General features: G+C 54.8%; 1 protein-coding gene across 3 annotated transcripts; it reads left to right on the forward strand.

The window, feature by feature from the left end:
* Positions 1-256: 256 nt before the first annotated feature.
* Positions 257-21,691, forward strand: CAPN1 (calpain 1). Of its 3 annotated transcripts, none has more exons than XM_036258379.1 (22): positions 257-312; positions 1,505-1,772; positions 1,932-2,001; positions 2,255-2,373; positions 3,844-3,977; positions 4,067-4,235; positions 4,563-4,646; positions 4,958-5,043; positions 5,369-5,443; positions 5,579-5,739; positions 15,139-15,320; positions 16,276-16,287; positions 17,012-17,223; positions 17,309-17,348; positions 17,945-18,010; positions 18,099-18,156; positions 18,890-18,954; positions 19,343-19,411; positions 19,655-19,733; positions 20,144-20,260; positions 20,523-20,581; positions 20,946-21,691. In XM_036258379.1, the coding sequence occupies exons 2-22, from the start codon at positions 1,506-1,508 to the stop codon at positions 20,970-20,972; spliced, it is 2,151 nt and encodes a 716-aa protein (XP_036114272.1). In that variant the 5' UTR covers positions 257-312; position 1,505; the 3' UTR covers positions 20,973-21,691. The 3 variants fall into 3 exon arrangements, with proteins under 3 accessions (XP_036114272.1, XP_036114270.1, XP_036114271.1); XM_036258377.1 differs by lacking the exon at positions 257-312 and adding an exon at positions 542-835; XM_036258378.1 differs by lacking the exon at positions 257-312 and adding an exon at positions 547-635.
* Positions 21,692-22,766: the final 1,075 nt, after the last annotated feature.

Raw genomic sequence — 22,766 nt, forward strand, 5'->3', positions numbered from 1 at the left:
GGAGAAGGGACTCACCCAAGGTCACCCAGCGAGCTTCGGCCTGGGGGGCCGGTTCCCCACGCCCCGCCCGAACGCAAGGAGCCGCTAAGGCGGGGTGGAGGCGCCCGGAGCCTGCTCCCCGGGGCGCGGGGGTGGGTGAGGGCGGAGAGCTGGCGCTGCCCGGGAACCGAGCTGCGGCGCGAACCCGGCGGGGTGGGGCTGCCGTTTGCCGAGCGTCCGGCAGGGACCCGCTGGCCGCCGGCCCCTCCGCGGAGCAGCTGCCGCACAGCCGGAGGCAATCTCGGCCCGGCCGCCGGCCCCGGGAGGCGCGGGGTGAGGACAGCTGCGGCGGCGCGGAGGAGGGGCCGGGGAGGAGCCGGCCGGGGGCTGCGGGAGGGGGGCTGCGGCCCGACGCCCGGGAATGCCCTCCGGGACCGCCGTGTCGGGTGGGGCCGCCCGGCCCAGCAGCTCGAGCAGCTGCCCCTGGTTAAAAATACCCCCTGGCCTGCCCCCCCCTGCGGTGCCCTTCCGCTGAGGCCCCAGCCCTCCCTACCCGGCAGGCGCTGGCCCCTCCCCAGGGACACCTCTGCCTTTCACTAATTTGTCCTGGCAGGGAGTTGGCCGAGGGCCCATGGAGGAAGGGGCGGGAAGACACCGTGAGTAAGAGAGATAGGGAAGGTGCCCCAGAAATAAGGGGGAGCCAAGAGCAAGCGGGGTAGGAGCCCGAGGAGAAGGAGAAGAAAGAGGGAGGGAGGAGGGCGGGGAGGAGCGCTCTTCCTGGTTGGGCCCTGCCCTGAGCCGCCGCCGGGGAAGCCAGCCGCAGGACCGCAGCGACCCTCCCAAAGCCCTCCTCCAGGTAAGGAGCGGAGTGGCGGGGCCGGGATTCCGATCCCAGCCCTGCTCCCGGGCCAGGGGTCGGGGCTCGGGAAGTCGCACTGCCCAGGCGCCCACCCCAGCCCGCGCTCACCGCTGTCTCCGGAGGCTGGGCTGGGGGAAGGCCGGAGGGGAAGGGACTGAGGGCCGGCGCCTGATCACCCGGCCTGTCTCGGCCTGTCTCGGAGTCCTGGAGACGGGACCCCGACTGCCTGGCGTCCTCAGTCCTCAAGCCGGGGAAAGGGGTAGTGTACTTGACTGTTTGGGGAGGGGTTTACAGGCAAGCCAACTGGGTCCAAAAGGTCTTTCCCGGGGTCTCTCCCACCTTCCCGGTCCCCTGCGTTATCTCGGGCTCCGCCCTGCCCCACCTGGCTGACCGGCTGACCACTGGACTGCAGCAATGCGGGACAATGGGCTCTGGGAAAGAGGTGGAAGCGCTGGGTGGGGGTAGGGAGGGCGTGGCCAGCACGCCCTGGGGCTGGGGAACTCCTCTCCTGGGAGCCCAAGGAAGTGGCAGAGTGCTGAGTTCTGTGAGGGGAGCAGTGATGTGGGGTAATCCCAGGTTTGGGGAGGAAGGGTGAGCAAGGGCAGGCAGGACCCCCATTCTAGTCCCAGGAGGGCCTGGGTTCTAAGCCGAACTGTCTGCCTGCAGGATGGCTGAGGAGATCATCACTCCGGTGTACTGCACCGGGGTGTCTGCACAAGTGCAGAAGCAGCGGGCCAAGGAGCTAGGCCTGGGCCGCCATGAAAACGCCATCAAGTACCTGGGCCAGGACTATGAGCAGCTGCGGGCTCAGTGCCTGCAGAGTGGGGCCCTCTTCCGTGATGACGCCTTCCCCCCAGTGCCCCAGAGCCTGGGCTACAAGGACCTGGGCCCCAGTTCCTCCAAAACCTATGGTATCAAGTGGAAGCGTCCCACGGTGAGAGGGGCTACCCTGCATGGGACTCAGTTTAACCCCATCCTGAGTGAGAAATGGGAACAGGACTCCAGGTCCCTAGTGGGAAGTGGAGTCTGGGATGGCTGGGTTCCAATTTCTGGGAGGGACTGGCCCAGAAACAGGACTCTGGGTCTCTTGCAGGAGCTGCTCTCAAACCCCCAGTTCATCGTGGATGGAGCCACCCGCACAGACATCTGCCAGGGAGCTCTGGGTAGGCCCTAGGGGGTTCCGGGCATTTTTTCCATAGGAGTTCCCTATGCCCGTTCCTTCTGGCTCTGCCCCCACCTCCCCTCCTGCAAGCCCAGACAGGCTCTGGCAGTCAGTGCTGGGGCTGGTTCGTCCAGATTCCTATAAGTTGAGGGGTATGCCACCCAGAGAACCTTGGTTCTCCCCAGCAGGGGCAAGCATGTGCCCCTCCGGGAGCAGACTAGTGGAGCAGGTCTGATATGAGTGTCCCATCCCAGGGGACTGTTGGCTCCTGGCTGCCATTGCCTCTCTCACCCTCAATGACACCCTCCTGCACCGAGTGGTTCCACATGGCCAAAGCTTCCAGGATGGCTACGCCGGCATCTTCCATTTCCAGGTGAGGTGCAGGGGTTGGGGGAGAGAGTGGTAGCGGGCACTGGAGGGGATGAGGACCGGTTGGTTACCCCCAGCAGTATGAAGTTAAGGTGGCTCAGAGCCACACCCTGCAGGGGCAGCCTCCCCCCTAACAGATATTTGACCTCCTGATGCCATCTAGGGTCTGTCATGTGTGACATGGTTGGGCAGGTATTTTAGCTGGCAGTCTTCCTGGGTGGCTGAGCGTATGGGGAAGAAAGTGCTCGGGAGAGTAGAAAGATCTGTGTTATATCCTGTGGTACAAATCCTTTTTCTTTCCCAGGGCCTCAGTTTCCTCATCTAAGACAAAATTAATGTTCTGCTGGGTGAAAACAGACCAGCATATGTGGCCGTCCCCACCCATGGTGTCAGTCTCCCCGCCCACCCATCCTCCCCTGCTCCTCCTGGACTTTGGCAACCTCTGCCTCTGACAGAGCCCTGCAGAAAAGAAAACTTGGGATTGAGTCTATTTAAACCAGATTTTCCTGGCATTGTTTGTGTACTCAGCTCATTTTTTAAAGTCATACTATTGGATTCTTAATGAGTTGGTGTTGGGAGAAACCCTCTGGCCCGGTTGGCCCCAGCCCTGTCCTGGGGACTCCTGGGTGTCCTCTTTCCACCTAGTCAGGAAGCCCCCTTACCATAGGCCACCCTCACCCACCTTGGGTCCCAGGACACAGCCTACAGGACCCACAGGATCCCTGGCGCCATCCATGGTGGCCAAGTACCACACCTGCCTAGGCTGTCCAAAGGGGCTTGGCCTCACTGTACCTTCCCTGCCCCCTTCCCTCACTCCTCCAGGCCACCCCTCCAGTCCACCCCTCCCTGCCTTTTTTGGCCAGTTCAAAGCCCCTCCACTACCCATGCTACTCGGGTGCACCAGCGCCCCTTTCCCCAGGTTCTACACCCTTCTCCGTAGCATTGGGTCGCTTCTGGCCTCAGGAAACCTGACTCCTCCCTTCCTGGGGAGCCTGGCCCTCTGGCATCTCTGAAGCAAATCCCATGATTTTGGGAACCCTGCCCATCTTGTGGTTGAAGGATCTGGATGTTACATTTTCGGTCCACACCCACTTTACATATGTATGTGTGTCCCCTCCACACACCCACCGTGGCCTAGACTGGGGAGGGGAGGTGGGGGCCATGTCCTGAGGGGGCTCTTCCTGGAGAGCCCAGGCTGGGAGCTTCCCGACCTCTCCAAACTCACGGAGACACCTTGGTCTGTTCCAGAAACATCAGCAGTGCTGCCTTTTTAGGGCAACTTTACCTTCATGATCTGGTCAGTTTTCCCGCGAGGAAGGTACTGCCGTTCCCTTCTATGGACAGGGAAACTGAGGCTCGGAGGTGATCAGCGGCTCTAGGATACACGATCTAGTTAGCGGCAGACTGAGGCTTGATCTCAGGCGTGGGGGGTCCCAAAGCAGGTATTCACTCTGCTCCCTCCGCACCCACACAGCTGTGGCAGTTTGGAGAGTGGGTGGACGTGGTTGTGGATGACCTGCTGCCCACCAAGGACGGGAAGCTGGTGTTCGTGCACTCTGCCCAGGGCAATGAGTTTTGGAGTGCCCTGCTTGAGAAGGCCTATGCCAAGTGAGTAGGGGCCCAGGGGACAGCTGCAGGCCACCGCGGGGTGCGGTGTCCTATGTGGTGGCAGAGCACTGACCTGGGGCCACCCACAGGGTGAACGGCAGCTACGAAGCCCTGTCTGGGGGCAGCACTTCCGAGGGCTTTGAGGACTTCACGGGCGGCGTCACCGAGTGGTATGAGCTTCGCAAGGCACCCAGTGACCTCTACCAAATCATCATCAAAGCCCTGGAGCGGGGCTCCCTGCTGGGCTGCTCCATCGATGTGAGTGCACCCAGCCCGTCCGTCCCTCCTGTGTTTGCACAAGGTCTGGCTAGCTCAGGCCAAAAGCAGTGTCAGGGTGCCCAGGTACCCCACCCCTGGTGGCACTGGTGGGGTACTCAGGCAGCCCCCCTTCTAGGGGCAGCATATCTGTATGTGGAGGTGTTGGGTTAGAGGGGGTCAGGGTCCCTGCCTGCCACTCCCAGTAGCTGTTGTTTGTGGAAGGGAATCAAGACCCAAGTGCTCGGGGCTCATCTCTTGCCTGGGGGTGGAGATGCTGGCCAGGTCCCTAGCACCTCGGCCCTGACCACAGCACGTGACTTTCTGCAGATCTCCAGCGTTCTGGACATGGAGGCCGTCACCTTCAAGAAGCTAGTGAAGGGACATGCCTACTCTGTGACGGGGGCCAAGCAGGTACTGTGGGGCCTTCCCTGCAGGGTGGTGCCTGCGGCTTTGCCTGCCCTCACCTCTCTGGCCTGAGCCCAGGGCTGTGGGAGGGGCTGGCTCTCCTGTAGTAGCACCTGATTTGTCTCCTGGGTCTTTTATTCCGAGATGTTTATCTCGGCCTGCCTTGATTACCGGGGTCTGTGTACATGGCTGCGTGTACATGGCTGCGTCTCCGCTGTGGTGTGGGCCGGGTGCTGAGGGCTTGGCAAGGGGGAAGGGGCGGGAAGGGGTTAGAGGACATGCCAGAAGCAGGCGCTGATGGGCGCTCTGGGGAACAGGTGAACTACATGGGCCAGATGGTGAACCTGATCCGGATGCGGAACCCCTGGGGCGAGGTGGAGTGGACTGGAGCTTGGAGTGACCGGTGAGAGGCAGTGGGCATGGCTGGGAGGCTGATCAGTGCCACTGGCATTTCTGCTCGGGGCTCTGCCAGCCTGGGTGGGCTCAGGACTGAGCAGAGGGGCCCATCTTCATGTTACTGGGTCTAGGGGCCAAGCTCAGGCCACTTGGGCCCCTGGGCCCAGCCTGTGAGCACCCTCAGGGCATCGGACCCAGCCCTGACAAGGCAACCCCTGGCTCTGGGATCTTGGAGCTTGACCTTCACCTGGGCTAAGGGAGGACAGGCCGCAGGGACAGAGGCCGGTCAGGTCAGTGCCCACCAGCCCCTGGCAGTGCCCTTCTCCCCACAGCTCCTCAGAGTGGAACAATGTGGACCCTTATGAACGGGAGCAGCTCCGGATCAAGATGGAGGATGGAGAGTTCTGGTGAGCAGCACCCCCTCGGTCGGGCCCCTCTGGGGACCTTGCACCCCATCTCCCACACCCCACAAACCCGGCGGTGCAGCATCTCTGTGTGCCCTGGCTGGGGGCCGTGGCTCACCTCTGCTCCTGGACCCCCAGGATGTCATTCCGAGACTTCATGCGTGAGTTCACGCGCCTGGAGATCTGCAACCTGACGCCCGACGCACTCAAGAGCCGGCGGTTCCGCAAATGGAACACCACCCTCTACGATGGCACCTGGCGGCGGGGCAGCACCGCAGGCGGCTGCCGGAACTACCCAGGTGAGCTGGCCAGGCCCTGCCAGCAGGGCCGGGGTGGGGTCTGGGCCCCACCTCCTGGCCCGAAGGCCTCAGGCAAGGCAGGTGTTCTCGCTGAGCCGTGTTTCCTGGCTGTAAGGTGGGGACGGGTGGGGACAGTTGTGTGGCCTCTCGGATTTGCTTTGAGGAGTAAAGTGTTGAATGTCCTTGTAAATTCTAAAGAGCCACACTTGCCTCTCCGTCCTGGGGCCTGAGCCAGGGTGCTAATCGGGGAAGAAGACTTTGTTGCCATCCAGCCGCTTCCTGTCACTCCTCAATCCGAGATCTTCCTCCTGACCCACAGTCCTCCTCCCTGACCTCTGTCACCTTTTCCTGGGCTTCTAGATCCATGTGGATGACTTGGTCCAGTTCCTGGCCTCTCAGTGCCTTGCCATCCTCACCTGCAGCAACCTTCTCCTTCCACTAGCCCAGCCACCACCCTGAGAGCACGCGAGCTGCTCCCAGCGTCCCTGTCTGGCCTCGCCTGCGACCCGTTCAGCCCCTCCCTGTCTGATCTGTTGAACTTACTGCTTTGCACTGTCCTCCATCTCATACTTGTCCCCTCCTTACCAGGTCAGGGTCATCGTTAACCCTGTCTCTGCACACACTGTTTCCTGGCTCCTGGCTCGCTCTGCTCCTCTCCCCTGGTGTAACCACAGCCCTGGCTGAACTCCCCCCCCCCCCCCCTCCAGAACCAGGGACTGTGGCTGGGGAGAGATCACACAGCTGGGGCAGTAGTTTCCCTGTAAATTCATAGCCACAAACCTTAAAGGAGCATTTGCATGGCCCCTGGCAATTCCACTGCTAGTCAGCATCTGTCCCCACACTCTGCTTCCCACAAACCTCCCTCCACTGTTACTCATCAGCACACCTGGCGGCATGTCACTGAAAGACAGACCTCACGCCCCGCCTCCAAATCCCCCAGCCTGTCTGGGCCTGTGCCATCTTTACTGCTTTCCCTCCTGTGACAGTGACATAACTGTCCCTTCCTGTGGGGACCTCAACCTCTGCTTGGGACCCCATTCTCCCTCACCTCTGAAAGCTTTGCTCCTTCATCCATCACCTCTCACTCTGTGTCAATATGCAGACTTTTCTGTCTGAAAACAAAGCAACACTCTCTTGGCCCTACTTCCCCATCCCTTTCTCTGCTCCCCTTCAAAGATTGCTCAGGAATTGCCACACTCCTGTTTCCTTCCTTCCTTCTAGTTCAGTGTTTAACCCGCTCGTCCAGCTCCTGTCCTCACCTCGATGCTGCAGCTGCTCTGAGGGTCTCGCAGCGGTGGCTTTGCAAGCCCACCGCTGTTCTCACTTCTGTGTCCTCCAGCAGCTCCGCATAACTCAGCCCTCTGCTCTGAGGGCTTCTTTTCCCTGGTGGGGATCCAGTTTCACTTTTTCCCAAATAGGTAACCACTGTTCTCTGTACCGTTTGTTGAGACGTCTGCCTTTTCTCCCTGCCCTGTACAGCTGCCTCCATCACAGAGCTACCACGTGTGCGTCTGTCGGCCCTGCCATTCTGTCCCTTGGTCTGGCCCTCTGCCAACAGCACATTGATTTAGTTGCTATAGATTTCTAAGCAGTCCTACTATCGGACAGGGTGACTCTCTTCTTCAGGAGTCTTAGCTGTTCTTGCCTTTTGTTTTTCCAGGTGAATTTTAGAATCAGCTTACCAAGTCCTACCAAAACTATTTTAAGAATTTAATTTGGAATGGCATTGGATCGATAGATCAATTTGGGGAGAATGCCATCTTTAAAATTTTGAGTCTTCTTATCCAAGAATGTGGTGCAGTGGTCCCTCCTTATCTGCATTTTTGCTTTTAGTAATTTCAATTACCCATAGCCAATCATGGTCTGAAAATATTAAATGGAGAATTCCAGAAAGAAACAATTCATAAGTTTGGAATGGTGAGCCATTCTTAGTAGCACGATGGAATCTTGGGCAGGCCCACCCAGGACATGAATCATCCCTTTGATCAGTGTACCCACACTACCTGCTACCCGCCTGATAGTCAGTAGCAGTCTGGTTATCAGAGCCACGGCCGCAGCATCACAGAGCGTGTGTGCAGGCAGCTCTTACAATAGTCCGATTATTCCTCCTTTTGAGATTGTATTGTATTTTTAAAAATATTTTTAAAATTGATTTTTAGAGAGAGGGCGGGAGAGAGAAACATCGATTTGAGAGTGAAACGTTGGCTGCCTCCTGCATGGCCCCTACCAGGGACCAAGCCCAAAACCCAAGCATGTGCCCTGACTGGCACTTAAACTGGCAACCTTTTGTTGCATGGGGTGATATCCAACCAACTGAGCCACACTGGCCAGGGCAAGACTCTATCATCTTGTTGCTATTGTAAATAGTATCTCTTGTAAAATTACATCTCCCACCTGACCAGAGCACATGCCTGGGTTGAGGGTTTGATCTTCAGCAAACGATCGATGTTTTTCTCTCACATTGATGTTTCTCATTTTCTCTCTCTCTCTCTCTAGCTCTCTCCCTCCCCCTTCCTCTCTCTACCCTTGTCTTCTAGTGAGGAATAAGAAAAATAAATAAATTACATCTCCCAAGGAAGTGTTGCTGATACAGTAACATGCTATTGACCTCTTAGATTTATTTTGTATTCAGCAAACTTGTTAAAGTAATAAGTTTTAAGGACTTCTCTGTAGATTCTCTTTGGTTTGCTAATTGACAGTATGGCATCTGCAAATAATGACAAATTTGTTTCTTCTTTTCCTATTCTTAGAACTTTTGTAATGTGTTCTTGCTTGATATGTTGGACTTGTTTAATAACCCAGGACTATAGTATCAAATAGAAATGGCTATGTCCTGCTGGTCTTAACCCTCTCTTAAAGGAAAAGTTTTCACTACTAAATGTTTACTGTAGGTTTCATCACTAAAAGCTTTTCTACTCTGGTTTTTTTTGTAGACATCTTTTACCAGATTAATGTAATTTAATCTCATTAAGTACTTTGTGCTGTATTCATTTATATATTTACTTTTTTTTTTTAATCCTCACCCGAGGATATTTTTCCATTTTTTGTACAGATAGAGTGAGAGGGAGAGAGAGAGAAACATCGACGTGAAGGGACACATCAAGTGGCTGCCACCCGCACGACCAACCAAGGCCGGGGACAAACTGCAACCGAAGTACGTGCCCTTAGCGGGAACCGAACCCGGGTCTCTCCGGACCGCAGGCCGACGCTCTAACCGCTGAGCCAAACTGGCTAGGGCTATATATTTACTTTTAATCCTTACCCGAGAACATTTTTGCACTTATCTTCAGATAGAGCGGGAGGGGGGCATCGATGTGAGAGAGACACATTGAGTGGCTGCCACCCACACGACCCTAACCAGGAACAAACTGCAACCAAGGTACATGCCCCCAGCAGGAACCAAATCCGGGACCCTCTGGTCCACAGGCCGACACCCTAACCACTGAGCCAAACCGACCAGGGCTATTTATTTATTTATTTATTTGGAAAGAGAGGGTGTGAGAGAGAGATAGAAATATTGATTGGCTGCTTCCTGCATGCTCCTTACTGGAGATCGAGCCCGCAACCTGGGCATATGCCTTGACCAGGAATCGAACCTGCAGCCTCTTGGTGCATGGGTCGACACTCGACTACTGAGCCACACTGGCCGGGCATCATGACACTTTTATATAATAGCTTTATATCTGCATTTATGAATGAGATTTGCTTGTATTTTTCTTTTTTTTCAATCCTCACCTGAGCCCTGGCCAGTTTGGCTCAGTGGTTAGAGCGTCGGCCTGTGGTCCGGAGAGACCCGGATTCAGTTCCCGCTAAGGGCACGTACTTCGGTTGCAGTTTGTCCCCGGCCCTGGTTGGTCGTGCGGGTGGCAGCCACTCGATGTGTCCCTTCACGTCAATGTTTCTCTCTCTCTCTCCCTTCCTCTCTCTCCCTCCCACTCTATCTGTACAAAAAATGGAAAAATATCCTAAGGTGAGGATAAAAAAAAAAAAAAATCCTCACCCGAGAATATTTTTCTATTTATCTTCAGATAGAGTGGGAGGGAGAGAGAGGGAGAGAAAGGAAGAGAGAGAGAAACATCAACGTGAGAAGGACACATCGACCAGTTGCCTCCCGCACGACCCCAACCAGGGTTGGGGACCAACCACAACCGAGGTACGTGCCCTTGACCAGAATTGAACCCACAACTCATTGGTCTGAGGTCTGATACTGTACTGCTAGCCAAACTGGCCAGGGCTACGTGTACTTTTCCTTTCTTATACTGACCTTGTCTAGTGTGGGTATCAGTGCTTCTGTTTGGCCTCTGAAGTGAGTTGGGAAGTGTACTCCCTTTCTGGTTACTAGACGTTTGCGTTAGGGACGATTTGTTGCTTGACTGTTTGGTCTGTGAAGCTGTCAGCCCCCTCTTTCCTTCTGGTGGAGGTTAACTTCTGAAACTGAGTATCTTCAATGGTGATAGGATTATTCAGGTTTTCCATTTCCTCTTGAGCCTATTGTGATGAGTTGTATTTTTTAGGAGTTTATCCTTTGCATCTGTTTTCAAAATGACTAACCTAAAGTCATCCTTACTATGTTCTGATACCTCGTGTGTTGGTCTCCTCTGTTTATTCCCTGTGTTGAGCACTTGCACCGCCTCTTTGGTCTTCGTTAATCCTGTGAGAAATCTCAGTGTTCTAGCTTTGGATCCAATGTATAGCATTTTTAAATATTATTGATCTTTGCTTTCCTATTTATCTCGTTCCTCTGCTTTCCTTGGATTTATTTTGAAACTTTATTCTGTGACTTTTTTTTAATTTATTTTTTTATCCTCACCCAAGGACATTCTTCCATTTTTTGTTCAGGTAGAGTGGGAGGGAGAGAGAGGAACAGAGAGAGAGAAACGTCGACGCAAAAGGGACACGTCGAATGGCTGCCACCCGCACAACCAACCAGGGCTGGGGACAAACTGCAACCCAGGCACGCGCCCTTGGTTGGAACCAAACCTGGGTTTCTCTGGACCACAGGCCGACGCTCCAACCGCTGAGCCAAACCGGCCAGGGCTATTCTGTGACTTCTTAAATTAGAGGCTATTTAATTCATTTGGGTTTTTGTTTTTTGTTTTCCATATAAGCTCTAAAGGCAATAAACGTTCCTCCAAGTGTATCTTTTTTTTTTTTAAGTCCTCACCTGAGGATATTTTTCTGTTTATCTTCAGCTAGAGTGGGAGGGAAGGAGGAAGAGAGAGAGGGAGAGAGAGAAACATCGATGTGAGAGGGACACATTGTTTGGTTGCCTCCCGCACAACCCTGACCAGGTCCGGGGACAAACCACAACCAAGGTACGTGCCCTTGACTGGAATCAAACCCGAGACTCTTTGGTCCACAGGCTGACACTCTAACCACTGAGCAAAACTGTCTAGGGTCCTATAAGTGTATCTTTAATTGAATTACACAATTTTCGTACATAATTTTTAAAGAATTGTGATAATTCACATACCATAAAATTCACATTTTTAACGTGTACAATTCAATGGGTTTTAGTAGTCACAGTGTTGTGAAATCATCACCATTATCCAACTCCAACACATTTCACTACTCCTAAAGCACACCCTCATCCATTAGCCCCTGGCAACCACTAATCAATCTACTTTGTGTCTCTCTAGATCTGCCTATCCTGGACATTTCATAGAAATGGAATCATACAAAATGCAATATGTTTGTGCCTGGCTTATTTTCCTTGACAGAGTATTTTCAAAGTTCATCCACACTGTAGCATGTATCAGTACTTCATTTCATTTTTATGGCTGAGTAATATTCCATGATATGGGTAGATCACTTATTGCTTATTTATTCATCAGTTGATAAGCATTTGGGTTGTTTCCAGTGCTTGGCTGTTATGAGGAATGCTGCTATGAACATGTGTGTACATGTGTTTGTGTGAGCATATGTTCTTTTGGGTCTGTAAGTAGGAGGGAAATCATTAGGTTGTATAGTATTTGCATGTGTGATTTTTTTGTTTTACTGTTGAAAGTGTTACAGAGTCCCCCTTCCATGTGTAACTTTTTGAGGAACTGCCACTGTTTTCCAAAGTGGCATCACCGGTTTACATTCCCACTAGCAATGTCTGAGGATTCCAGTTTCTCTTGATGCTCGTCAGTGCTTGTTACTGTGCATCTTTTTTATTATAGTCATCCTAGTGGGTATAATGTAGTGTCTCACTGAAATTTTGATTTGCGTTTTCCTAATGATCAGTGATGTTGAGTATTTTTTAAAGTATTTATTGGCCATTTACATATCTTTTTTGGAGTGTCTATTCAAATAGTTTATCATGAATATTGGATTTTCGCAAAAACCTTTTCTGAATCAATTAAGATGATCTGGTTTTTTCTCTTTGTTCTGTTGATTAATCTTATGTTGAACTATCCTTTTATTCTTAGGATTAAACCCTATTTCATGTATATAATCCTTTTAATATTCCATGGGATTTGGTTTGATAGTATTTGGTTGAGAATTTTTTTATCAGTATTTGTACCTGATATTGGTCTGTAATTTTCTTTTCTTGTGATGTCTTTATCTGGCTTTGGCACCAAGCAAATCTGTGGATTTGCCTGTTCTGGACAATATTATTTAATGTAAATGGAATCGCCCTGGCCGGTTTGGCTCAGTGGTTAGAGCATTGGCCTGTGGACCAGAGAGTCCTGGGTTCCGAATAATATTCCCGCTAAGGGCACGTACCTTGGTTGCAGTTTGTCCCTGATCCTGGTTGGGGCCGTGTGGGTGGCAGCCACTCCATGTGTCTCTTACATCGATGTTTCTCTCTCTCTCTCCTCCCCCTCTCCCGCTCTGTCTGAAGATAAATGCAAAAAAAAAGTCCTTGGTGAGGATAAAAAATAATAATAATAATAATATAAATGGAATCATACATTGTGTGGTTCTTTGTGGTTGACTTCTTTCACTTAGCATGTCTTCAAGGTTCGCCATGTCACGGCGTGTCGGTACTTCATTCCTTTTTACCGCTGAACACATTCCTTCGTTCACTTAGACCACATTTTGTTCATCCATTCATAGGTGATGGAAAATTGTTTTTCTTTCTACCATATGGCTATTATAGATAATGCTACTATGAACATTCACGCACAATGTGGACGTATGTTTTCCTTTATCCTGGATGTATATGTAGGAGTGGAATTGCAGGGTCATGTGGTAATTCTGTGTTTGACCGTTTGAGGAACTGCCAGACTATTTTCCAAAGTGGCTGCACCATTTTACATTCCCACCGGCTTGTGCGAGTTTCTGATTTCTCCACATCCTTGCAAACACTTCTTATTACCTATCTGTTTGGTGAGTCAGCGTCGTGTGGTGGTCAGCGGGATGCCGTGGCTTATTAGTGCCTTTAAAAAGAAATTTTGCATATTCTTTTTTTTCCTTATTAATTTTAGAGAGAGAGAAAGGGAGAGGGAGAGAGCAATAGAAACATCGATTGGCCGCCGCCTGCATTCCCCCCACTGGGGATCGGGCCCACAATCTGGGCATGTGCCCTGACCAGGAATCAAACTGGTGACCTCTTGGTGCGTTGGTCAATGCTCAACCACTGAGCCACACCGGCTGGGCAGAAATTTTACATATTCTATCCAGCACTTAGATGTTTTAGTTAAGGGGGTTGTTAGACAGCTGAATTACCAAATGGCCAGAAATGCAGCTCTGTGGTCTCCTATCAGACCTGGCTTTCTCTCACGTTCTTCTAAATCATTGTTCACATGTAGCTCCAGCCATCCTTTAAACCCTAATTCTGGCCAGCGTGCTTAGTGGTTAGTGCGTCAGCCCAAGCAACAGCGGGTCTCAGGTTCTATTTCTAGCAGGTTCAATCCCCAGCTCTGGCTGGGGTGTGTGTAGGAGGCAACCAATTGATGTGTCTCTCTCCCTCTCTCTTCTCTCTCTTTTTAATCCTCACCTGAGTATATTTTTCCATTTATCTTCAGATAGAGTGGAAGGGAGGAAGGGGGGGGGAGGGAGAGAGAGAGACATCAATGTGAGAGAGACACATTGATTGGTTACCTCCTACATGACCCCAACCAGGGCCAGGGACCAAACCACAACCAAGGTACATGTCCTTGACTGGAATCAAACCCACAACTCTTTGGTCCACGGGCCAACACTCTAACCACTGAGCAAAACCAGCCAGGGCACCGCTCTCTCTTTCACTTACCCTCCCCCTTTTCCTTCTGCTCTCTCTCTAAAAAAAAAAAAATCGCCCTGGCCAATTTGGCTCAGCAGTTAGAGCGTTGACCTGCGGTCCAGAGAGACCCGGGTTCAGTTCCCGCTAAGGGCACGTACCTTGGTTGCAGTTTGTCCCCGGCCCTGGTTGGGTCGTGTGGGTGACAACCACTCGATGTGTCCCTTTCACGTCAATGTTTCTCTCTCTCTCTCTTCCTTTCTCTCCCTTTCACTCTATCTGAACAAAAAATGGAAAAAAATGTCCTCGGGTGAGGATAAAAAAAAAAAAAAGCAGTGGAAAATATAACCTCGGTGAGGATTAACAAAAAAATAAGCAAGTAAGTAAATAAGTATAGTTCATTTTAGGAGCAGTAAATTCATCAAAACCCTTGACTGATGCCCGGCCGGTGTGGCTCAGTGGTTGAGCGTCGACCCATGCACCAACAGGTCGCCAGTTCGATTCCCTGGTCAGGGCACATGCCCAGGTTGTGGGTCCGATCCCCAGTGGGGGGCATGCAGGAGGCAGCCAATCAATGTTCTCTCTCATCGATGTTTCTGTCTCTCTCTCCCTCTTCCTTCCTCTCTCTCTCTCTCTCTCTCTCTCTCATATCAATAAAGAAAAACAAAATTTAAAAACAAAAAACCCTTGGCTGAATTTTAAAAATTAATTAATTTTAAAATCCAAATCCAGTCATGCCCCTCCCACGCAAGTCTGTCAGAAGGTTCTTTTGCTCTTTGATTCAGTCCACATCCTCACCACCATTCCGGCTTCTGCAAACCTCTGGTCCCTCCCTGGATCCTCGTGTTCGCTGGAACTCGGAGCCTCATTAGACAGTCGCTGTTCCCCTTGTATGGGACTTAGTTCTCCCTCTGCTGACTCCTGCTTCCCAGGGTCTCCCCAGCTCCCCTTCAGTTCCTGCTTAAATGCCACCTCCAAAATGCCTTCCCTGACAACTCCTGCTTGCTTATTCTCTGTAATTGTTCCGTTAATAAACCTGGCTTGCTCATTCTTTGCCTCCCCTGTCAGGATTGTGAGCTCTTCAAGGCTGGGACTGTGTGTGTCCCCACTGCGTGTGTCACACAGCACACGGCGGGCACGCAGTGATGTTTGTCGAATGAATGAATGGACAGGCGCATGGGGGAGGAGAAGGCTTGGGGTTGGCTCATCTCTACTCCTCTGATTCTCACCTGCCTCTTCCCCTCCTGCAGCCACCTTCTGGGTGAACCCCCAGTTCAAGATTCGGCTGGAGGAGACAGATGACGTGAACGAGGATGACTACGGGGGTCGAGAGTCGGGCTGCAGCTTCGTGCTGGCGCTCATGCAGAAGCACCGCCGCCGCGAGCGGCGCTTCGGCCGGGACATGGAGACCATTGGCTTTGCAGTGTACGAGGTGAGCGGGTGGATGAGTCCGGACCGGCTGAAAAGCTGGGCTCCTGCCCACCTCAGGCGAGATCCTGCAGGGGGCGCCAGAGGACACCGCTGCCACCTCTCGCCCATCCTGAGCCACTGGAGTGAATCATGCCACTGAGGCAGGATCCCATGAGTCCAGGGAGGCACCTCCTGAGGCCCTCTGCCAGGCTTGGGGCAGGCAGGGGCCTGAAATGCATCCCCTGAGGTGGGCGGAGTGGGAGGAAGATGTTTGGCTAGGAGAGGGGGAGATTCTGGGATTCATTCCCATGCTGACAGGCCAGAAGGCTGCTCTTGGTAAGAGGGGGCTGACTTAGCTGACACCTGGAAGGCAGCTTCTGGGGGCCAGGCTTTGGCTCAGCTTCAGAAAGAAGTGGGCCAGCCCCGGCCAGTTTGGCTCAGCGGTAGAGCGTCAGCCTGTGGTCCAGAGAAAGAAGTGGGCCAATGGGCTGCCCCAGAGGAGTAGTGAGCTCCCTCTCTTGGAAGTGTTAAGCAGAGGCTGGTGTGGAGGTATATGGTATGGAAAGCCCTGCTTCCTATGCTGTGTTCAAGACAGACAAACTCCCGGACCTTCCTGGCGGGGGTAAAAGACAGCCACAGCCTTGGCCCAGGCCCAGGGCCCAGGCAGCAGATGGGCCTCCAGTGTCCCTGGGCTGTAGGACATTGCTCTTGGCCACCCTGGGAGCTGTCCTGGAGGCTCTGATTCAGAGCTGAGGCCCAGGGCATTTCAGCGACAAAGAGGATCTTGCTCGGGCCCCCTTCCTGGGATCCTGGTGTCTCTCTCTGGTGTGAAATTAGGTCTGGGTCACCACTTTGCCCCAGGTCCAGGGCCCTGCCTCCTGGTCTTGTCATTCTTGTCTTAAGAACTCAAGCCCCCTACCCAATGCCCCTCTGCCCCTGGGCCAAGCAGACTTCTAACTTCCCTGTCTCTCTTGTAGGTCCCTCCGGAGGTAGGTGTGGCACGAGATTCACCTGGACTTACACGCCCCCGAACACACATGCCTGATGGTGCCCACACATAAGAACTGAGGAGTCACCTCGTTTTACTGCTCACAAAGTGCCCCCCAACCCCTGCCACTGTTCAGTGGGCAGAGCAAACTGCTCTCCTGGGGGTCAGAGCAGGTAACAAGTGAGGGAGCTGGATTTGAACCCTGGCCCTCAGAGCCCCACCTGACATGCACGCGAGGCTCTTCCTGTCTTCCTGTTTACACTGCATGAGTGTGGCTGAGACCTGGGGCCCGGGTTAGGAGCAGGGCGGGGATGGCTGAGCGTTCTGCACCCTTGAGCAAGTCGCTTGAGTTTAAGCCTTGATGCCAGTGTGTGTGAGATGGCATCAGAGCCCCATCTCAGAGCTGTCATGAGCATTACATGAGGTGCAGTGTCCGACATGGCGGAAGTTCTGAGTAGCAATAAGGAAAATGTTATTTCATAGGTGTAGTATCTACATTCACCTCCACCCTGTGAGTAGGCAGGGTTATTACCCCACTTTACAGATAAGGAAACTGAGACAAAATGACTTGTCAGGGTCAGGCAGCCTGTGGCCGACTGAGCCATGATCCAGCTCTTCAGCCCCTTGGCCGGGACATGGAGTCTGAGGTCTGGGTCTGGGGGCAGCTCCGAAGGGTGGGCTGAGTGGGCAGCTGCAGCCCCCACTTCCTCCTTCCCATCCACCAGCTGGTGGGCCAGCCGGCCGTGCACCTGAAGCGGGACTTCTTCCTGGCCAACGCCTCTCGGGCCCGATCAGAGCAGTTCATCAACCTGCGGGAGGTCAGCACCCGCTTCCGCCTGCCGCCTGGGGAGTATGTGGTGGTGCCCTCCACCTTCGAGCCCAACAAGGAGGGCGACTTTGTGCTGCGCTTCTTCTCGGAGAAGAGCGCCGGGACCCAGTGAGTCGTGGGCCCTCTCCTTACCTCCGGCCCCACAGGCCTCCCTCCTCCCCCTGACTGGCCTCTTTCTCCCCACCTTCTGCAGAGAGCTGGATGACCAGGTCCAGGCCAACCTTCCTGATGAGGTTCGTGTCCTGCTTCCACCAGGTCTTCTCCTCTCCTTCACCCTGGGTGTGTGATGGGAACCTGGGGGTCCTGTCCCCCAGGCTCTGTCTGGCAGACCAGCACCCCTTTTGGCAGGAGCCATAAGCATACTGCTGATTCTTCATTTGCCCAGCACTTTACAGTTTGCAGAGGACTTTGTGATAACAGTGGTGTGGGGTCCCTGTGCTCTTGCTCTCTGCCAGGTCTGTGCTGAGGTCTTTCCCCAGGTCATCTGGTTTCCTCCACAGCAACACTGTCAGGGCGCTGTCACCATCTTCCCTCTTAGTGGGAAACTCAAGTTCAGAGAGGTTAAGGAATTGGCTTGGGTAGCACAGCAGGGAGCCAAAGCTCACCCTTATCACTGAGCTGAACTGCACCCTCCTCATTTAAGCCACTGGAATCCTGGGCATCCTATAGAGTGGGGACTAGGCCCCCATTTTACAGATGAGACAAGTGAGGCTCAGAGAGGTGAAGTGACATGTTGTAGCTACTGAGTGGTCCCAGCCCCGCCTCTAGCTGCTGCCTAAGCGGGGGCCAGGCTGGGGTGTCCCTGACCTGCTCGCCCTTCTCCATCCAGCAAGTGCTCTCGGAAGAGGAGATTGATGAGAACTTCAAGACCCTGTTCAGACAACTGGCAGGGGAGGTAGGTTGGGGTATGGTGGAGGGGGGCCTCTGGGGCATAGAGGGATAGCCCCTCCCCGGGACGGGTGTCATCCTGCCTTGTCCCCCAGGACCTGGAGATCAGTGTCAAGGAGCTGCAGACCATCCTCAATAGGATCATCAGCAAACGTGAGTGTCCCCGAGTGGCTCCTCTCCACCCTGCATCCTGCCCCACCACCCCGCCACCCCCATTTCCTCCAGACTCCACAATCTAGGCTCTTGCTCCTGCGCTGAGCTGAACCTGACCCCTTGGCTTCGTGGGTGGGGAAACCTTCCACTGCCTTCTGAGCTCTCCTGCTCACCCCATTTTCCTCCTGTCCGCCTCACACCATCTTGCTGGACCACATTCTCTGTGTTGTGTGTGGTGCCCTGGTGTGATTAGAAGCTGACACACATGAGTGCCAATGTACAGGACCCTTTCGCCTTAGATGCACCCAGGCCAGGCCAGGGGCTTGGGAGCAGAGCTGGCTTCAATCCCTGTGCAACTGAAGGGAGCTGCCCCAACCTTCTTTTTGCCCCCACTTCTGACCTCTGACTTCCGACCTCCATCCGTGCTGTTCCCTAGGCTCGGAACCCCTCTGCTCTTCTCACCCTGGAGCCTGCAGCAGACCCCACACCCTGTTCATTCACTCTGGTCTGATCGCGGTGTTGATCTGGCTGTTGGGACACCAGCTTGATTGCTAAAAGTCGTTTTAAACGTATTTCTGATGATAAAAACACTCCTACGTGCTTACCCTGCTAGATTGTACATGCCAAGGGACAGGAATCGTGCCTCCCTGATCCTGCCCCACCCAGTGCCCCTGCCCGTGGGCAGGCCCAGGAAGCAGGCTGGGCTGGGGAACTGGAATGCTTTTCCTTGCAGACAAAGACCTGCGGACCAAGGGCTTCAGCATGGAGTCCTGCCGCAGCATGGTGAACCTCATGGACGTATCCTGTCATGGGCCGTGGGGTTGGGGGACTCGTCCCAGGAATGGTGCAGAGAAAGGGACAAAGCTCTGTGGAGTGTGGATGGACCAATGCCTTCCTGGGCATCACCACATTGATAGGGAGGGGAAACTGAGTCACGGGCCTTGTGTAAAGTGAGAGGTTGAGCCCGGCCTGTATCCCCAGAGCCCCTAAGGCCGGTGCTCTTTCTGCACTTCCCTGGTCCAGCCAGATTCAGAGAGCAGGCAGGCCTGGCCACGGCTGACTGTCCTCTGGCCTTGCTGCGTCTCCCCTCGTCTGGCGCTCTGTGGCCAGGCTCCCCTCCTCCCGAGCTGCCACACTCCCCACCCCTGGTTTAAGCTGTGGAGCTTTTTCCTTAATGGCTGCCCAGCGGGACGGCAACGGGAAGCTGGGCCTCGTGGAATTCAATATCCTGTGGAACCGTATCCGGAATTACCTGGTAGGTGGCCCCTGCTGCCGGCGCCGTCCTCCCTGCTCTGTGGCCTTAGTCACAGCAGGGCCAGGCCGGGCAACAGGCTGCACAGACCAGGTCCTCCACTTGGACCTGCTTCTCCGGAGCCCACATATCCCAACTGACCCACCTTTTGGGCTTCTCCCCTCCACCCTCGACAATCCTCCACCCTGGGGCGGCTGGAGGGCTGGCTGGCTCGGCCTGGCCCTCACCCGCTGCTCCCCACCCCAGGCCATCTTCCGGAAGTTCGACTTGGACAAGTCAGGCAGCATGAGCGCCTACGAGATGCGGATGGCCATCGAGTCTGCAGGTGAGGCTCGCGGGCTGGCGGCGCCTGTGGAGCCCCAGGCGGGTGGCCCCAGGCTGCTTCCCCGACAATGGGCCCTTGTCCTTGGGGTGATGATGGCGATGGTGGTGTTGCGGGAACGGCCAACTTCTGCCTTTTTCCCACGGTTACTGAGCTAAGTGCTTTAGCAGCATTTACTTTGGTCTTCAGTGCAGCTAATGAGGATAGGGGCTCCCGTTGTCCCCACTGTGCACAGAGAAAAGTGAGACTCAGAGAGGGAAAGTGACTACCCTGAGATCACACAGACAGCGAGAGGTGGGGCATGCCATAGCCCCCAAGGAGAGAGATGCAGGGTCCCCCTCCCAGCCCTGGCCCCCTCCCGTCTCTGGGGCTGGGTTGTGCCTCCCTGGCCCTTACCTGCTCTCCTGGGCCAGGCTTCAAGCTCAACAAGAAGCTGTATGAGCTCATTATCACCCGCTACTCGGAGCCTGACCTGGCCGTGGACTTTGACAACTTCGTGTGCTGCCTGGTGCGACTGGAGACCATGTTCCGTGAGTGTCCCATTCAGCTCCTACCTGTAGGTGTAGACCCTGCCTGGCATGTCCCAGGGAGGTGCAGGTCTCGGGTTGAGCCCCAGGTGGGCTGAGTGCTGTGTTTTGGGGTGCTCTCAGGCAGCAGAAAGAGCCTTTAATGGCTATGATGGGTGGGAGAGCTTGGGGTGCTGCAGGGAGGTGGGAGATAAGGCAGGAGGAGAGGCCTGCATGAATGTCCCCCAGAATTCTCAGCCCCATGTCATCTTTTCTTGAACAACAGGGTTTTTCAAAGCGCTGGACACAGATCTGGATGGAGTTGTGACCTTTGACCTGTTTAAGGTGGGAGCCTCCGTTGGCCAGGTGGGGGAAGGTACTCAGGGGCGGGGGAGTATTCCTACCTTCCTGGGGCTGGAGCCTGTGGCCTCAGAGCCAGTCCTAAAGGCCAGGCCACCCAAGTTCTGGAAGGATGGGGTGGGGTGTCTGGGTCCTGGGAAGGGAACAGGAAGGGAGGGCCAGCAGCCTGGTCTCCCAGGGGTAGAGAAGGTAAGAAAGTCCCCCCTCATACCCCCAAGACAGCCCTTCTCCAACCTGCCCTCAGAGGGGCTGAAGAAATGGTGGCTCCTGAGCCAGGGGGCTGGGAGGCTGGCTGGACTTGGGGTCTGCCCTGCTGACCCCTCTCTCCCCTCTCTTCTCCGCCCGGCAGTGGTTACAGCTGACCATGTTTGCATGAGCAGGGGTAGGCCCCCTGGCTGCGTTCCTCTGGCTGCATTCTTCTCCCTTCCTCATCTGCCAAGCTACGCCTTCCCACCACACCCACCACACCACACAGGCCCCGCCAGCTGCAAGTGCCTTCCTCGGAGCAGGAAGTGGCCTCCTGGCCCTTCACCTTCACCCGCTCTGGGCAGGGCTGTGTCGCCCTCCCTGCTCCGAGGACCATGGGCTCAGATGGACTCCCCCAGCCCTCCCATCGCCAAACCAGGAAGGCAGCTTTCGCTTGTTCCTGCCTCAGGATGGGGCTTCGGGGAGATGACAGCCACTGTTCCCAGCATCTTGATGTGTCCTCTCCAGAGACCACCCACTGGCCTTACCTGCAGACTTTAAACCATAACCACTAGCTCTGCACAGTCTGTGTGGTCGCTTGCAGAGCCCCTCCCAGCCAGGGCCGCCTCCCCAGGGCTGGAGACGCCTGTTCCTTCCTGTGCAGAAGCCAATGCCCCTCTCAGCCCGACGGCCTGTCACCCAGTGCCGTCTGATGACCAGGAGCCGCCTGGCCCGGGGAGTGATCGGGCCTTCCTTCCTCCCATTCCCTCCCTCATTTTTTATATTGGTGATTTTAAAGGGGACTTTAGGGACTGGTATACCACTTATGGGGGTGCCAGAGGCACCTAGGCGTGGGGTGTGAGGGCTCGTGTTTCCATGCAGAGAAACCCCAAATAATAAAGGCAAAAGGCCCCATGTCTCTGTGTGTGTGTTTCTGCCACAAACTGCCGCCTTGGCTTTCAGGGCCACCTGGGACCCTAGCAGTGTGGCCCTGCTGGTCCTACACAGCGTCCTGGCAGCCTTGGAGGCCTGACTCCTGCCTTTCCTGCACATTCCACCTGTGAGGTTCTGGCTGAAACCAAAACCCCTACTTGGCACAAACCCGGCCCCCCAGGAAGCTCCCCAGCACACAGAGCCTCCTCCAGCCCTCCGGGGGAGTGCCCCGTGACCCGGACACCTGCAGCTTACGTAAGCTGCTCCAGCCCCCTCGGGATCATGGCTTCTCTTACCAGAGATAACAGTGGGTTGAGCTGGGGGCAGAGGAGTTGGGATGGGGGTGGGATGAAGAGGGAGCCATCGACTAGGACAGAATGTGGGGAAAGGTTGAGGAAGCCCAGGTGTGGAGGGTGGGGGCTGCGCTCAGCTGCTAGGAGCCCCAGGTGGAGGCCCGAATGGCGGACTGCCTGGACTTTGCCACAGCTGGCACAGGGCTGAGCAGGCCATCCTGAGCCTGCTTCTTGCCTTTGGGAGCCCCTGGGTCGGGTCCTGAGGGGCCTCAATGTCCTCAGTAAGAGGGTTGGCCCATTGCTTCCCGCGAGCCTGGGCTGGGTGTGAGGGCCAGGTGGAGGGGTGGGACAGGGGCTCTGGGCCCACCCTGAGTTCTCTCTACTGGGTTTTGTTTGATGGGGGTGACATACCGTGGGGCTGGATGATTTGGGCGCCCTGCCCCTCACAAAAACCATTCAGAGGAAAGGGGAAGGGGTCATTTACTGCTTCGGCCCTCCAGTGAGGGCAGTGGGCAGGGCGGCTGGGCCTGCAGGTCTGGGCAGTGGGGCTGTGAGGCAGCCCTCTGGGATGCTCACTTTTCCAAGGGCGGTAAGAGATTGAAGAATCTAGGAGAAAGGGTCTGGAGGGAGGGGGAGCCCTGCAGACATGGGGACACCCAAGGCCTCCTGTGGGGTGTAACCGGACCCCTCTGAGCTGCCAGACAGGGCATCTGTGGTTCTAACCCTGGACCTGTTTTTCCACCCCCTGCGGCCATCCC

This window comes from Molossus molossus, unplaced genomic scaffold, assembly GCF_014108415.1.
Source record: "Molossus molossus isolate mMolMol1 unplaced genomic scaffold, mMolMol1.p scaffold_m16_p_13, whole genome shotgun sequence".
Classification (NCBI taxonomy): Eukaryota; Metazoa; Chordata; class Mammalia; order Chiroptera; family Molossidae; genus Molossus; species Molossus molossus.

What these genes read in the sequence shown, in the direction of transcription:
- CAPN1 (XM_036258379.1), top strand. Translation starts at nt 1,506, where the DNA reads ATGGCTGAGGAGATCATCACTCCGGTGTACTGCACCGGGGTGTCTGCA. An exon ending in CTTGAGAAGGCCTATGCCAA is followed by an intron (nt 3,978 to 4,066) that starts GTGAGTAGGGGC and finishes GGCCACCCACAG; the next exon opens with GGTGAACGGCAGCTACGAAG. An exon ending in CGGCTGCCGGAACTACCCAG is followed by an intron (nt 5,740 to 15,138) that starts GTGAGCTGGCCA and finishes CCCCTCCTGCAG; the next exon opens with CCACCTTCTGGGTGAACCCC.